Source organism: Ammospiza caudacuta, chromosome 5, assembly GCF_027887145.1.
Source record: "Ammospiza caudacuta isolate bAmmCau1 chromosome 5, bAmmCau1.pri, whole genome shotgun sequence".
Lineage (NCBI taxonomy): Eukaryota > Metazoa > Chordata > Aves > Passeriformes > Passerellidae > Ammospiza > Ammospiza caudacuta.
The window spans coordinates 77,616,646-77,628,809 of NC_080597.1; the positions used below are offsets into that span (position 1 = coordinate 77,616,646).

General features: G+C 57.3%; 1 protein-coding gene across 1 annotated transcript in view; it reads left to right on the top strand.

Annotated features, from left to right (window-relative positions):
- The window catches only part of SHANK3 (SH3 and multiple ankyrin repeat domains 3), a 133,522-nt gene that overhangs the window by 42,161 nt on the left and 79,197 nt on the right, over nucleotides 1–12,164 (top strand). Inside the window, exon 14 of the mRNA XM_058805981.1 lies at nucleotides 8,126–8,316. Coding sequence (XP_058661964.1) covers nucleotides 8,126–8,316 — 191 coding nt within the window. The remainder of the gene's footprint in view (nucleotides 1–8,125; nucleotides 8,317–12,164) is intronic.

Below are 12,164 nucleotides of genomic sequence, written 5' to 3' on the forward strand. Positions count from 1 at the left end.
TGGATTGGGTTGGGATGTGGGAGGATTTAGTGGTGGGAATGGATCCTGTGGATTGGGGGACGTGGGAGGGGTTAGTGATGGGAATGGGATGCCATGGATTGGGTGTGGGAGGAGTTAGAGCTGGAAATGGGATGCCGTGGATTGGGAGAGTGTGAAAGGAATTAGATGGAGTTAAGAATGCAATCCCAGTGCTTTGAGGGGGTGTGGAAAGAATTAGAGCTGGGAATGGATCCCATGGATTGGGCAGTGTGGGAGGGGTCAGAGATGGGAATGGGATCCCAGGGATTGGGTTGGGGTGTGGGAAGGGTTAGTGATGGGGATGGGATCCCATGGATTGGGCGGTGTGGGAGGAGTTAGATGAAGTTAGGAATGCAGTCCCTTGGATTGGATTGGATTGGATTGGATTGGATTGGATTGGATTAGGATGTGAAAGGAATTAGAGCTGGGAAAGGATCCCATAGACTGGGGGAATGGAGGAGGGATTAGACCTGGGAATATGATCCCGTGGATTGGAGGGTGTGGAAAGAGTTTGAGCTGGAAATGAATCCCATGGATTTGGGGATGTAGAAGGAATTAGAGCTGGGAATGCGATCCCATGGACTAGGGGGATGTGGGATGTGGGATGTGGGATGGGAAGAGTGGGAAAGGTTAATCATTCCGATGAGGAGTGGGGTTATGGTGGCTTTATTGGGTTTTTCATGGGTTTTTCCGGCTATTCTGAGGTCAGATCCAGTTTTTCCCTGGATTTTCCCTAGGTTTTTCCCTCCATCCATCCCAGTGTCAAATTTGGTTCTTCCTGGGGTTTTCCCTCTGTCCCATACTTGGATTCCATTGTTCCCTGAGTTTTTCTCTGGGTTTTCCTGCCATTCCATGCTTGAATCATGGATACCATGGATATAATGGATTCATGGATATCGTGGATATCGTGGATTTCATGGATATGGTGGATTACATGGGCATTGTGGATATGGCATCCGGTGGTTCTGGTGGGATTGGGATTGGATCTGGCATTACCCCGCTGCTCCCCATCCCTGCCAGCCGTGTCCCATGGGAATGTTGGTTTGCCTGGGATTGGGAATGGTCACTGGTCCCTGATGTGTCCGGGGATTTTGGGGTATCCTTGTGGTGACCGCAGGGTCCGGATTTGGATTCAGAGGATTCTGTTGGAATTCTGGAATCCTGGAATAGAAAGGATCCTAAAGACCTGATCCAATTCCACCCCATTCCAAGGCAGGGACACCTCCCACTACCCCAGGTTGCTCCAACCTGGCCTTGGAATTTGGGAAGCTTGGGAATTTAGGATGTGTCGGAGGCAGATCCAGAGTGGGATATGGAGGCATTGGGAGGTCAAAAATAGTGTGGGATTTTAAAATCCATAATCCCAAAATACCCTGGAGCAGCTCTGCTCAACTCCTTGTCCAAACTTCCTGAGCATTCCTGGACCTGGCTCCGTGATTCCCAACCTTTTGCAGGGAAAATATCTCTAGGAAAGAGCATTGTGCTCTGTTATTTTGAGATTTTTCCAAGGATAGAGGGATCACTGAATTCATTCCATGGAGCTGGGGCAGGATAAATTCCCAGATTTGCAATCTGAACAGTTCAAGTTGGGAAAAAAACCCTTAAGTTTTAAATCCCGACAAAAACTCCTTCACTCCACGGCAAGGGATATCCATAATTACCGGAGTCCTCTCACATTTTCCTGATAAATCCCGGAGAAAAATGGATTCTGGGGCAAGTTTTCCAGGGAATATCAGGAATATTTAGTGTTGTCCCAGTTTTTTTATTCCAAGGGAGGTTTTCCGGCCCCTTTCCCATCTCTTTCCCTTCTCTTTTCCTGCTCCAGAGCTGCTCCCAGAATTCCGGGGGATCCCTCAGCCATTCCCAGGAGCAGCGGGGCTGGGCCAGCAGAACTTCTCCATGTGTTTTTTCCAGGTTTTTTCCAGGTTTTAGCTGGATCCCTCCTCCCTCTCTCCCTCCCTCCCGGCCGTGACTCTGACTCATTCCCCACGTGCCGGAGCCTCCGGAGCCTCCGCGCTCTTCCCAGTCCCACTCCAACACCACGAGTTCCCCACCCAGCTCCTCGTGCTGGGATCATCCCTCCGGATGTTTCATTCCTTACGTTCATCCCACCCTCATTCCCAGTGTTTGGAGCCCTCTGGATCTGGGATCCATCCTGGTTTTCCTGCTCGGCTCTCGGTGCATCCTGGATATTCCCATTTTGGGAAGGGAGGCTTTGGAGCAGGGAATCATCCCCTGGATCTGGGAACAGCTGGGATTTTTGGGATCAGCTCCTTTTCCCACTGATCCACTGCAATTCCCTCCGATCCCACATTTCTTCCATCCAGGCTTTATTTGCTCCAGGTGGTTTGTTTTTTTTTTTTTTCCCCAAGGGAATTCAGTGTCTGAATTCCTCCAGTTTTCCTTATTCCCATTTTTTTTCCGCTCTCCTGGACACACAACCAGAGTTTCCAAAATAATTCTTGGAATGCTTTAATCCCTCCTCAACATTCCCGATGTGTCCGGCCAGGCTCATCCCAAAATCCTTCTTTCATTCCTGCTGCTCCTTTCCAGGTGGGATCTTCCCAAAATCTCCCTGCCTATCCCAGATTTCAGCACCTTGGAATTTCCACATCCGTGGGGAAGTTTTCCCTCTCTGCCATCAGCCAAGGGAACACCAGGAATTCCCAGCAATTCCTGGGATTTTTTTCCTGCTGCTGCTGGATTTAGGGAAAGAAATTAACTGTGGGAATTCCTCCATGGGCATTTCCTGGTGGAATCCAGAGGTTTGGATTTGTCCAGGAACAATTTCAGGTGTCCAGGTGGTGTTTGGAGTCAAATCCCACCCCTGGGAGTGCCCAAGGCCGGGTTGGATGGGGCTTGGAGCAACCTGGGATAGGGAAAGGTGTCCCTGTCCATGGAGAACAATCCTGGGAATGATAGGAAGAGATCCTGGGAATGTTAGGAAATGATCCTGGAAATGTTGGGGAAAAGGAAACTTTAGGGAAAGGATCTTGGAAATGCTGGGAAAATAATCCTGGGAATGTTGGGGAAACCATCCTGGAAACTTTAGGGAAAAGGTCCTGGAAATGTTGGGAAATTATCCTGGGCATGTTGGGGAAAAGATCCTGGAAACTTTAGGGAAAGGATCCTGGACATGCTGGGAGAATCATCCTGGGAATGTCAGGGAAACCATCCTGGCAACTTTGGGGAAAAGATCTTGGAAATGTTGGGAGAAGGATCCTGGAAATGCTGGGCAAAGGATCCCAGAAATGTTGGGAGAAAGATCCTGGGAATCCCTGGAGCTGAATCCGGATCCGTGGCCACCAGCAGCTCCGGGTGCCACCCCTAGATCCCACCAGCCTGGGAAAGAGGGGCTGGAAATCCCAAAAAACAGGGTCAGAAACCCTGGAAAACGGTCAGAAATCCCAGAAAAGAGAGTCAGAAATCCTGGAAAAGAAACATGGGAAATCCTGGAAAACAGGGTTGGAAATCCCAAAAAACAGGGTCAGAAACCCTGGAAAACGGTCAGAAATCCCGGAAAAGAGAGTCAGAAATCCTGGAAAAGAAACATGGGAAATCCTGGAAAACAGGGTTGGAAATCCCAGAAAACGGGGTCAGAAATTCTGGAACTGTGTCCAAGTGCAGAGAAGGAGAATCCCAGGATGCTCCCAGAGGGAGGAATTCTCCTAAGAGCAGGAATTTGTCCTAATTCTGTGTGAAAATTCAGGATTTTTTCCCAATATCCAACCTAGGATTCCTCTGGCACAGTTTGAGGCTGTTCCCTGGGATTTCCTGGGAGCAGATCCCAAATCCCACCCGGCTGCCACCTCTGCCATGGAATTCTGGAGGGAAAAGGTCCCTCCTGATCCTTGTTTTTCCCAGGATCAGCCCCCCCGCCCCGGCTCCCTCTGGATGTTCTTCCTGGGTTTGAGCTCCTTTTCCTGGGAAAGAGCAGTCAGGAATCCTGGAAAACAGACCCAGAAATTCCGAGAATTCCAGGAATTCCCAAGGGAAGCATTGTTTAAACCAAACCCAAAATCTTTCACCTGGAATTCACTTCTGGTTGTTCCCATGAAATCCCATGGAAATTAAAATGTCCTGGATTTTTGGGAATATCATGGTCCATTCATCCACCTGGAATGGGAATTCTCTGGGGGTTTATTCCGAGTTTATTCCCGAGGAGGTTTTTCCATCCTGGAATGGGACAATTCCCAATGGAAGCACCACCAGGTGTCCAAATCCACCCGGACACTTCCATGGGCTGGAATTCCCTGGAATCGGACATGGAGTCCCATCAATCCCACCCAGAATTCCAACGGGATGGAAGCGATCCAGGACAAAAAATTCCATGGAACGCAAAACCCAGGGTGGGAGGAAGAGCTGCTGCTCCTTCCCAGAATTCCCTTTCCCTTCAGAATCCCATGGGAATCCTGGAAGAAGGATGTGGGCACCGAGCGTGGACAAATCCCGGATCTGCCGGGAATTTTGGGAATCTCACGAGCCGCTTAATCCCCGCTGCTGGATTTATCAGAAATCCGGGATGAGCTCGGGATTCATGGAACGAGGGGCCTGGAGCCTCCTAGTGAGGGGAGATAAAAGGGATGAAGGGAAAACTCCGCTGGAAAAACGCCCGGGAATTTTCTCCCATGGAAAACATCCAACCCCAGCCGGGCAGATTAACTCCCGGAACTTTTTACTCGTGGAATTTTTTTTGCTGATGGAATTTTTCTCCTCGTGGAATTTTTTTCCTCACGGAATTTTTCTCCCCATGGAAAGGGGGGCTCGGGCCTTGGCAGGGGCTGCCCAGGGAGCTTTGGGGTGCCCATCCATGGAGGTGCCCAAGGAATTCCTGGAATTCTGCTCAAGGCTCTGCCGGGGGGCTCAGGATGGGCTCGGTGACCTTGGGATTCTTTTCCAAGCTCTGGAATTCTGGGATTCGTGATGAATGCCGAGCTCTTCCCACACTTCTTCCCCGGGAATTCCTGGGGCTCTGCCCGCCGGGAGAGAAAGGAGCGGAGCTGGGAAAGGAGGGAAAATTCCAGAAGGAGCCAGGAAAGGGCTCGGGCCCAGGCACAGGAGGAGGGCACGGGGTGGCACAGGGGACAGGGGTGCCACCAGGGGCCCTGGAGCATAGGGTGACACAGGTGACAATGGCATACAGGGTGGCACAAGTGACAATGGCACCCAGTGTCACCGTGGGCACTGGCACTGGGACACAGGTGACGCAGGTGACAGTGGCACCCAGGGGTGGCACCAGTGACACTGGGGAACAGGGTGGCACAGGTGACAATGGGGCACAGGGATGACCCCAGTGACACTGGGGCATAGGTGGCACAGGTGACAATGGCACCCAGGGATGGCACCAGTGGCACTGGGGCACAGAGTGACACAGGTGACAGTGGCGTACGGGGTGGCACGAGTGACAGTGGCACAGTGTTGCTGTGGTTGCAGAGGGTCACAGATTGTCACAAATTACACCAGGGCGCAGGCTGGCACAAGTGACAGTGGCACAGAATGTCACTGTGGGTGGCAGCAGGCACAGAATGGCGCAGGTGACACCAGGGCATAGGTTGGCACAGGTGGCACAGGTTGGCACAGCTGGTGGTGGCACCCAGTGTCACTGTGGGTGGCATTGGGGCATGGGGTGACGCAGGTGACAATGGCACCCAGGGATGGCATGAGTGGCACGGGGGAACAGGGTGGCACAGGTGGGAGTGGCACTGGGGCACAGGTGACAGAAGTGACAATGGCACCCAGGGATGGCATGAGGGGCACTGAGGCACAGGGGTGGCACAGGGTGACACAGGTGACAGTGGGCACCCTGGGATGGCACCAGTGGCACAGGGTGACACAGGTGACACTGGCATACAGGGTGGCACAAGGGACAGTGGCACAGTGTTGCTGTGGGTGGCTGAGGGTCCCAGATTGTCACAAATGACACTGGGGCGCAGGTTGTCATAGGTGGCACTGGGGCACAGGCTGGCACAGGTGACAATGGCCCAAAGTGTCTCTGTGGGTGGCACTGGGCACTGGCACCGGGGCACAGGTGACAATGGCATCCAGGGATGGCACCAATGGCACTGGGACACAGGGTGACACAGGTGACAGCGGCGTACAGGTTGGCACAAGTGACAGCGGCACAGAGTGGGTGGCAGCAGGCACGGGGTGGCGCAGGTGACACCAGGGCATAGGTTGGCACGGGTGGCACAACTGGTGGTGGCACCCAGTGTCACTGTGGGTGGCAGTGAGCGTGGGGTGACGCAAGTGATGATGGCGCCCAGGGATGGCACGAGTGGCACTGAGGCACAAGTGACTGTAGGGCACAGGGTGGCACAAGGGACGGTGGCACAGTGTTGCTGTGGGTGGCAGCAGGGCACAGATTGTCACAACTGGCATTGGGGTACAGGTTGTCATAGGTGGCACTGGGGCACAGGGGTGGCACAGGTGACAGTGGCACAAAGCGTCACTGGCTGGCAGAGGTGACGGTGGCACCCAGCGGTGGCACCGGTGTCGCTGTGTCTGGGCGGGGCTCTGCCGCCTCAGTGCACTCAGGGATCCTCCCGGAGCATTCCCGAGATTCCCACAATCCCGCAATTCCTGCATTCCTGCAAATCCTCTATCCCCGCAATTCCCTCAATCCACGCAAATCCCGCATTCCTAAAATCCCTGGAATTCCCGCAATTACGTCGCAATAACTTGACGAGGTGGGGGCAAATATGGAATTGGGGTGGAAAAATATGGAATTGTGGGGGCAAATGTGGAATTGGGGGCACGGGGTAGGAGCACTGCGGGCAGCCCTGAACCAGGAATGGGAACTGGGGACCCTCAGGCCGGGAACGGGAACCGGGAATGGGAACCGGGAATGGGAACTGGGGACCCTCCCTCCTTCCCTGCCTCCTGTTCCCATCCTTCCTTCCATCCCTGTCCCTCCATCCCGCTCCCATCCCACTCCCTGCTCCCTCCTCGCCGTGTCCTCCCGGCTCCGGAGCCGCTCCCTTTGCTGCTCCCATCCCAATCCCAATCCTAATCCTAATCCACCCCCGATTCCATTCATGTGATTCCATTCTCATCCCAGTCTTGTTCCCACACCCGATCCTATTCCCGCTCCCATTCCCATTCCCACACCCACACCCATTCCCAATCCCATTCCCGCTCCCGCTCCCATTCCCACCCCTATTCCCACACCCATTCCCAATCCCACACCCATTCCCAATCCCATTCCCGCTCCCGCTCCCATTCCCACCCCTATTCCCACACCCATTCCCAATCCCACACCCATTCCCAATCCCATTCCCGCTCCCGCTCCCATTCCCACCCCTATTCCCACACCCATTCCCAATCCCATTCCCACCCCTATTCCCACACCCATTCCCATTCCCGCTCCCGCTCCCGCACCGGTTCCCTCTCCGGGGCAGCGCCGGCAGCGGCCGCCAGGGGGCGACTCCGGGAGGGCCCCGCCGGGACCGGGACCGGGAGCGGGATTGGGAGCGGGATGAGGAACGGGAGCGGGAGCGGGATCGGCCCCAGGATGGCTGTGGCACGGTCCCACACCCATTCCCATTCCCACTCCCACTCCCATTCCCACACGGGAGTATGGGTGATGCTCGACGGTCCCGGGAGCGGGGTCTGTATCAGGAGCGGGGTCGGGATCGGGATCAGGGATCGGCATCGGGATCCAGGAGAGGCATGGGGATCCAGGAGCGGGATCAGGAGCGGGAGCGGCCCCGGGCTCAGGAGCGGGAGCGGGGTCGGGACCGCGCCGGCAGCGGGGGCGGCGGCGGCGGCGGCGGGAGCGGGGGCGGCCGGTCCGGCGGCGTCCCCGCCCGCCGGGGGAGGAGCCGCGGGCTCCGGCCCCACCTGCCCCGGGCCATGGTGCGCCGGAGGGAGCGGAGCGGAGCGCGGGGCGGGCGGCGCCGCTGCGCCATGGAGCCGGCGGTGGCGGGCGGCGGCCGCCCCGCAGCCGGTGCCGCTCCAGCCTCCGCCGCTGCCCGCGCCCGGGCGGCGCCGCCGGGGCCGCGCTGAGCCCCGCGGGGGCCCCCCCGGCCATGGCGCAGCCCGCGGGGCGCGGCGGGGCGAGCCGCGAGCTGCCGGGCATCAGCACCGTAACCTACGTGTTCGTTTACAGCCCCGCCGGCCCCGCCGGGCCGCCCGCCGGCCCCGGCACCGAGCCCGCGCCCCACGCCGCGCCCGCCCCGCTGCGCGGGCCCAAGCGGAAGCTTTACAGCGCCGTGCCCGGCCGCAAGTTCATCGTGGTGAAGAGCTACGCGCCGCAGGGCGATGGCGAGATCCAGCTCAACCGCGGCGAGGCCGTCAAGGGTGAGCGGGGACACCGGGACGGCGGCGGGGACGCGGGGACAGCGCCGCGGACGCCGGGACGGCGGCGGGGAGCGGCCGGGGAGGGCGGGAGGAGCGGCGGGAGCTGCCCCCGGTGCTGGATGCGGCAGTGGCGGGGCCGCGGCTGGGATGGATGGAGGGATGGGACGGAGGGATGGGAGCGCTGAGGTGTGGGGTGGAGGGATTGGGGTGTCTGCCCACCTGTGGGGCTGCGGCTTTTGGGGCGTCCTGCCCACCTGTGGGGCTGCGGCGCCTCGGGATCGCTGCGCAGATGTGGGGCTGCACAACTGTGGGGTCTGCAGGCTGCTTGTGGGGCTGCAGATTTGGGCACGTTCAGCCCACCTGTGGGGCTGCAGGGCTCTGGGGTCTCCAGTCGGGTTGTGGGGTGTCCTGCCCACCTGTGGGGCTGCAGGGCTTTGGGATCCCGAGCGCAGGTGGGGCTGCAGAGCTGTGGGGTCTGTGGGCTGCCTGTGGGGCTGCAGGGCCTTGAGGTCTTCCAATCAGTTTGTGGGTCTGCAGCTGGTTGGGTTGCAGCTTTGTGGGGTGCACAGCCCAACTGTGGGGTCTCCCACCCACCTGTGGGGCTGGAGCTTTTGGGGTCTTGAGCCCACCTGTGGGGCTGCAGAACTCTGGGGTCTCTGGTCTGGTTGTGGGACTGCAGCACTGTGGGGTCCCCAGCCCAGGTGTGGGGCTGCAGGGCTATGGGGTCTTGAGCTCACTTGTGGGGCTGGTGCTCTGTGGGGTGTCCAGCCCAGTTATGGGGCTGCCACTTTGTGAGGTCCTCAGCCCATCTGTGGGGCTGCAGCGCTTTGGGGTGTTGAACCCACCTGTGGGGTGTCCAGCTCAGCTGTGGGGCTGCAGGGCTTTGAGATCCCCAGTCTGGCTGTGGGGCTGCAGCTTTGTGGGGTGCCCAGCCCAGGTGTGGGTCTGCGGCTCTATGGTGTTTCCAGAGTGGTTGTGGGGTCCCCAGATTGGTTTTGGGGCTGCAGCTCTGTGGGGTCCCTACCTGTGGGGCTGCAGGGCTGTGGGGTCCCCGGCCTGGTTTTGGGGTCCCCAATCCTGTTGTGGGGTCCCCAGCCTGGTTTTAGGGCTGTAATTCTGCGGGGTCCCCAGTCCCGATTTTGGGATCCCCAATCCCGGTTTTGGGGTCCCTAGTCTCAGTTTTGGGGCCGGAGCTCTGTGGGGTCTCCATACCGATTTTGGGATCTCCAGTCCTGTCTTGGGGTCCCCATCCCGGTTTTGGGGTCCCCCTCCCGGTTTTGGGTCCCCATCCCGATTTTGGGGCCGCACTCGTGGCCGGCCCCGCTCCGGCTCCATTCCCGTTCCCGGCGTTCCCATTCCCGTCCCTCCGGGGCCGTGTCCTTGTCCCCCCCGCGCCCCGCGCCCATCCCGGCTCCGCTCCCAAATCCCATCCCCACATCCCGAGCTCCCAACCCCCCTCGCCCATTCCGGCTTCTCCCGGCTCCGCTTCCCGAGCTGCAGCGGGCGCCGGGAAATTCTCATGGAAAACGGCAGGGAAGAAAATTCACGGATAACGGCAGGGAAAAAATTCATGGATAACGCAGGGGAATTTTCGTGGATAACACCAAGGAAATTTTCATGGATAAAACCGGGGGAATTCTCATGGATAATGCCAGGGGAATTTTCCTGGATAACGGCAGCGCTGCCGTGGGGTTGGGCTGGGAATTCTGCTGGAAGCTGGGAATTCCAGCTGCCAGCTTCCCGAGGAAGGGAATTCCCTGCCAGCCGGAGAATTCCAGAGTTTCTTCCCCCCATGCGGAAAGTTTCGGGAGCTTCTCCTCCTCTCCCTCCTCCGCGATTTTTTTTGTGGATTCCTGGCACGACGCGGGGCCGGAGCCTCTGGAATGACGGGAGAGGGAGACCGGGAATGTTCCCAGCCTGGAATTGCGGCTCCCACATTCCCGCTGCCCTTCCCATGGATTTGGTTTCCCTGCGAGGAGCGGGAGTGGGAAAGGGGGGGGGGGGGGCTGTGCTGAGGAATTCCTATGGATTCCTTGGAATTCCAAGGGTTTCACGCGGGATTCCGGCATTCCTGGGATGCAGGTGTAGAATTGCAGGGTCCGTGAAGGATTCCTGGGATGTGAAATGCTTTTCCCGATGTTTCCCCCCCCCCCCTTCTCCCTGTTTTTCCTCGTGCTGCCGTGGAGTGGGTGGTCCTGGAGTTGCTGCCACAAAATCCTTGGGATTCGCTTCTCCGTCCCAAAATTCCTGGCGTGTGATCTCCAGGGAAAAACAACCCGTGGGAAGAGGGAGGAGGAGGAGGAGGACGTGGAGTGACCCCTGGGAGCGGGAATCGCTTCCCAATGGAGTTCGGGAGGATGAGAGTTCACAGTCAATCCCTTCCCCCTTGGAATTGCTCCAGGAGAGGCTGATCCGTGGATTTTTGGGAATCTTGGCGGCTCCGGAACGGCGCTGCTTTGTCATGTTCCATGGATTCGGGACAATCCCGGAGCCCGGAGCTCGGGGGGTGGCCGGGAATGCTGGGAGAGGCTGGAACTGGAGGAATTCCGGCCGAGGGAGCTCTCCAGGGTTCTGGAATGATGCGAGGGGAGGGATGGTGGAGATCCCTGGGAATGGGAATGTTGAGAATGGAGCTGCGAGGATGGGAAAAGGTTTGGGAATGAAAGGGGTTGCTGGATGAGGATGGGAAATTGGAATTTCAGGAATTCTGGCCAAGGGGCAGCCTAGGAATCTCCAGGATCATGGAATGATTTGGGGGATGATGGATCTCATCCCTATCCATGAGATCATTCCCATCCCATTCCAAGGGCAGGGAAATTCCCACAATCCCAGGCTGCTCCAGCCTTTCCTTGGACATTCCAGGGATGCAGGGGCAGCCCCAGCTGCTCTGGCAATTCCAGCCCAGCCAGGAATTCCTCGTTCCCAAAATCCCACCCCAATCTCCCTTTTCCCAGTGGGAAGCCATTCCCTGTGTCCCATCCTTCCATTCCTTTCCCACATTTCAGCTCTCCTGGAGCCCCTTCAGGCCCTGGAATGTGCTGGAAGCTCTCCCTGGATCCTTCCCTTCTCCAGGAGAACATTCCCAATTTTCCCAGTTTTTCCTCTCAGCTCCATCCCTTGAATCCTCCCGGTGCCTCCTCTGGATTTGCTCCAACAGCTCCACATCCTTCCCGGGATAATTCCCGATCCCATATTCCCAGTTTTCACCACATTTCCCAGGATCAGCTCATTCCCATGGCTTCTCCAGGGCTCGGAATTCCTGGGAAGTTTTTCCTTCATCCCAAGGTCAGAAATTTCTCCTGCTGCTCCTGGTTTTCCCTCTGGGAAGGTCATTTGGGAAGGGTTGGGAAGAAGCCAGGATGCAGCTGGTTCCCGGTTGGAAAATTATCCGAGCCCTCGGGAATGCCATCTGTCCCAAATCCCATTTTTACCCAGGTTATATTCCTTCATTTCAGGTCAGGCTAGGATTTTTCCATTGGGATTTTTGGGATTTCAGGTCACCAGGAAAAGTTTTGGGGAATTTTTGGAGCCGCTCCACTCTGAACTTCCCCAAATCCAAATTTCCTGACTGGAAATCCAAGGAAAAATTCTCTGCTGGATACAGGGGGAAAAATAAAAATCAGGATTTAGGGATGGTTTGGTGGGATGGCCTCAGGATTTTTGGGATTTTGTTGGAAAAGGAGTTGGAATTGTGGCTGCTCCATCCCTGGAATTGTCCGAGGCCAGTTTGGAGCAACCTGGGAATGTGGGAATTGGAATGGGATGATCCTAAAGAACCTTCCCACCCAAACCATTCCAGAATCCCAGGAATTCTTGGCTCCACCTCCCATTCAGGTGGAGGGATCTTG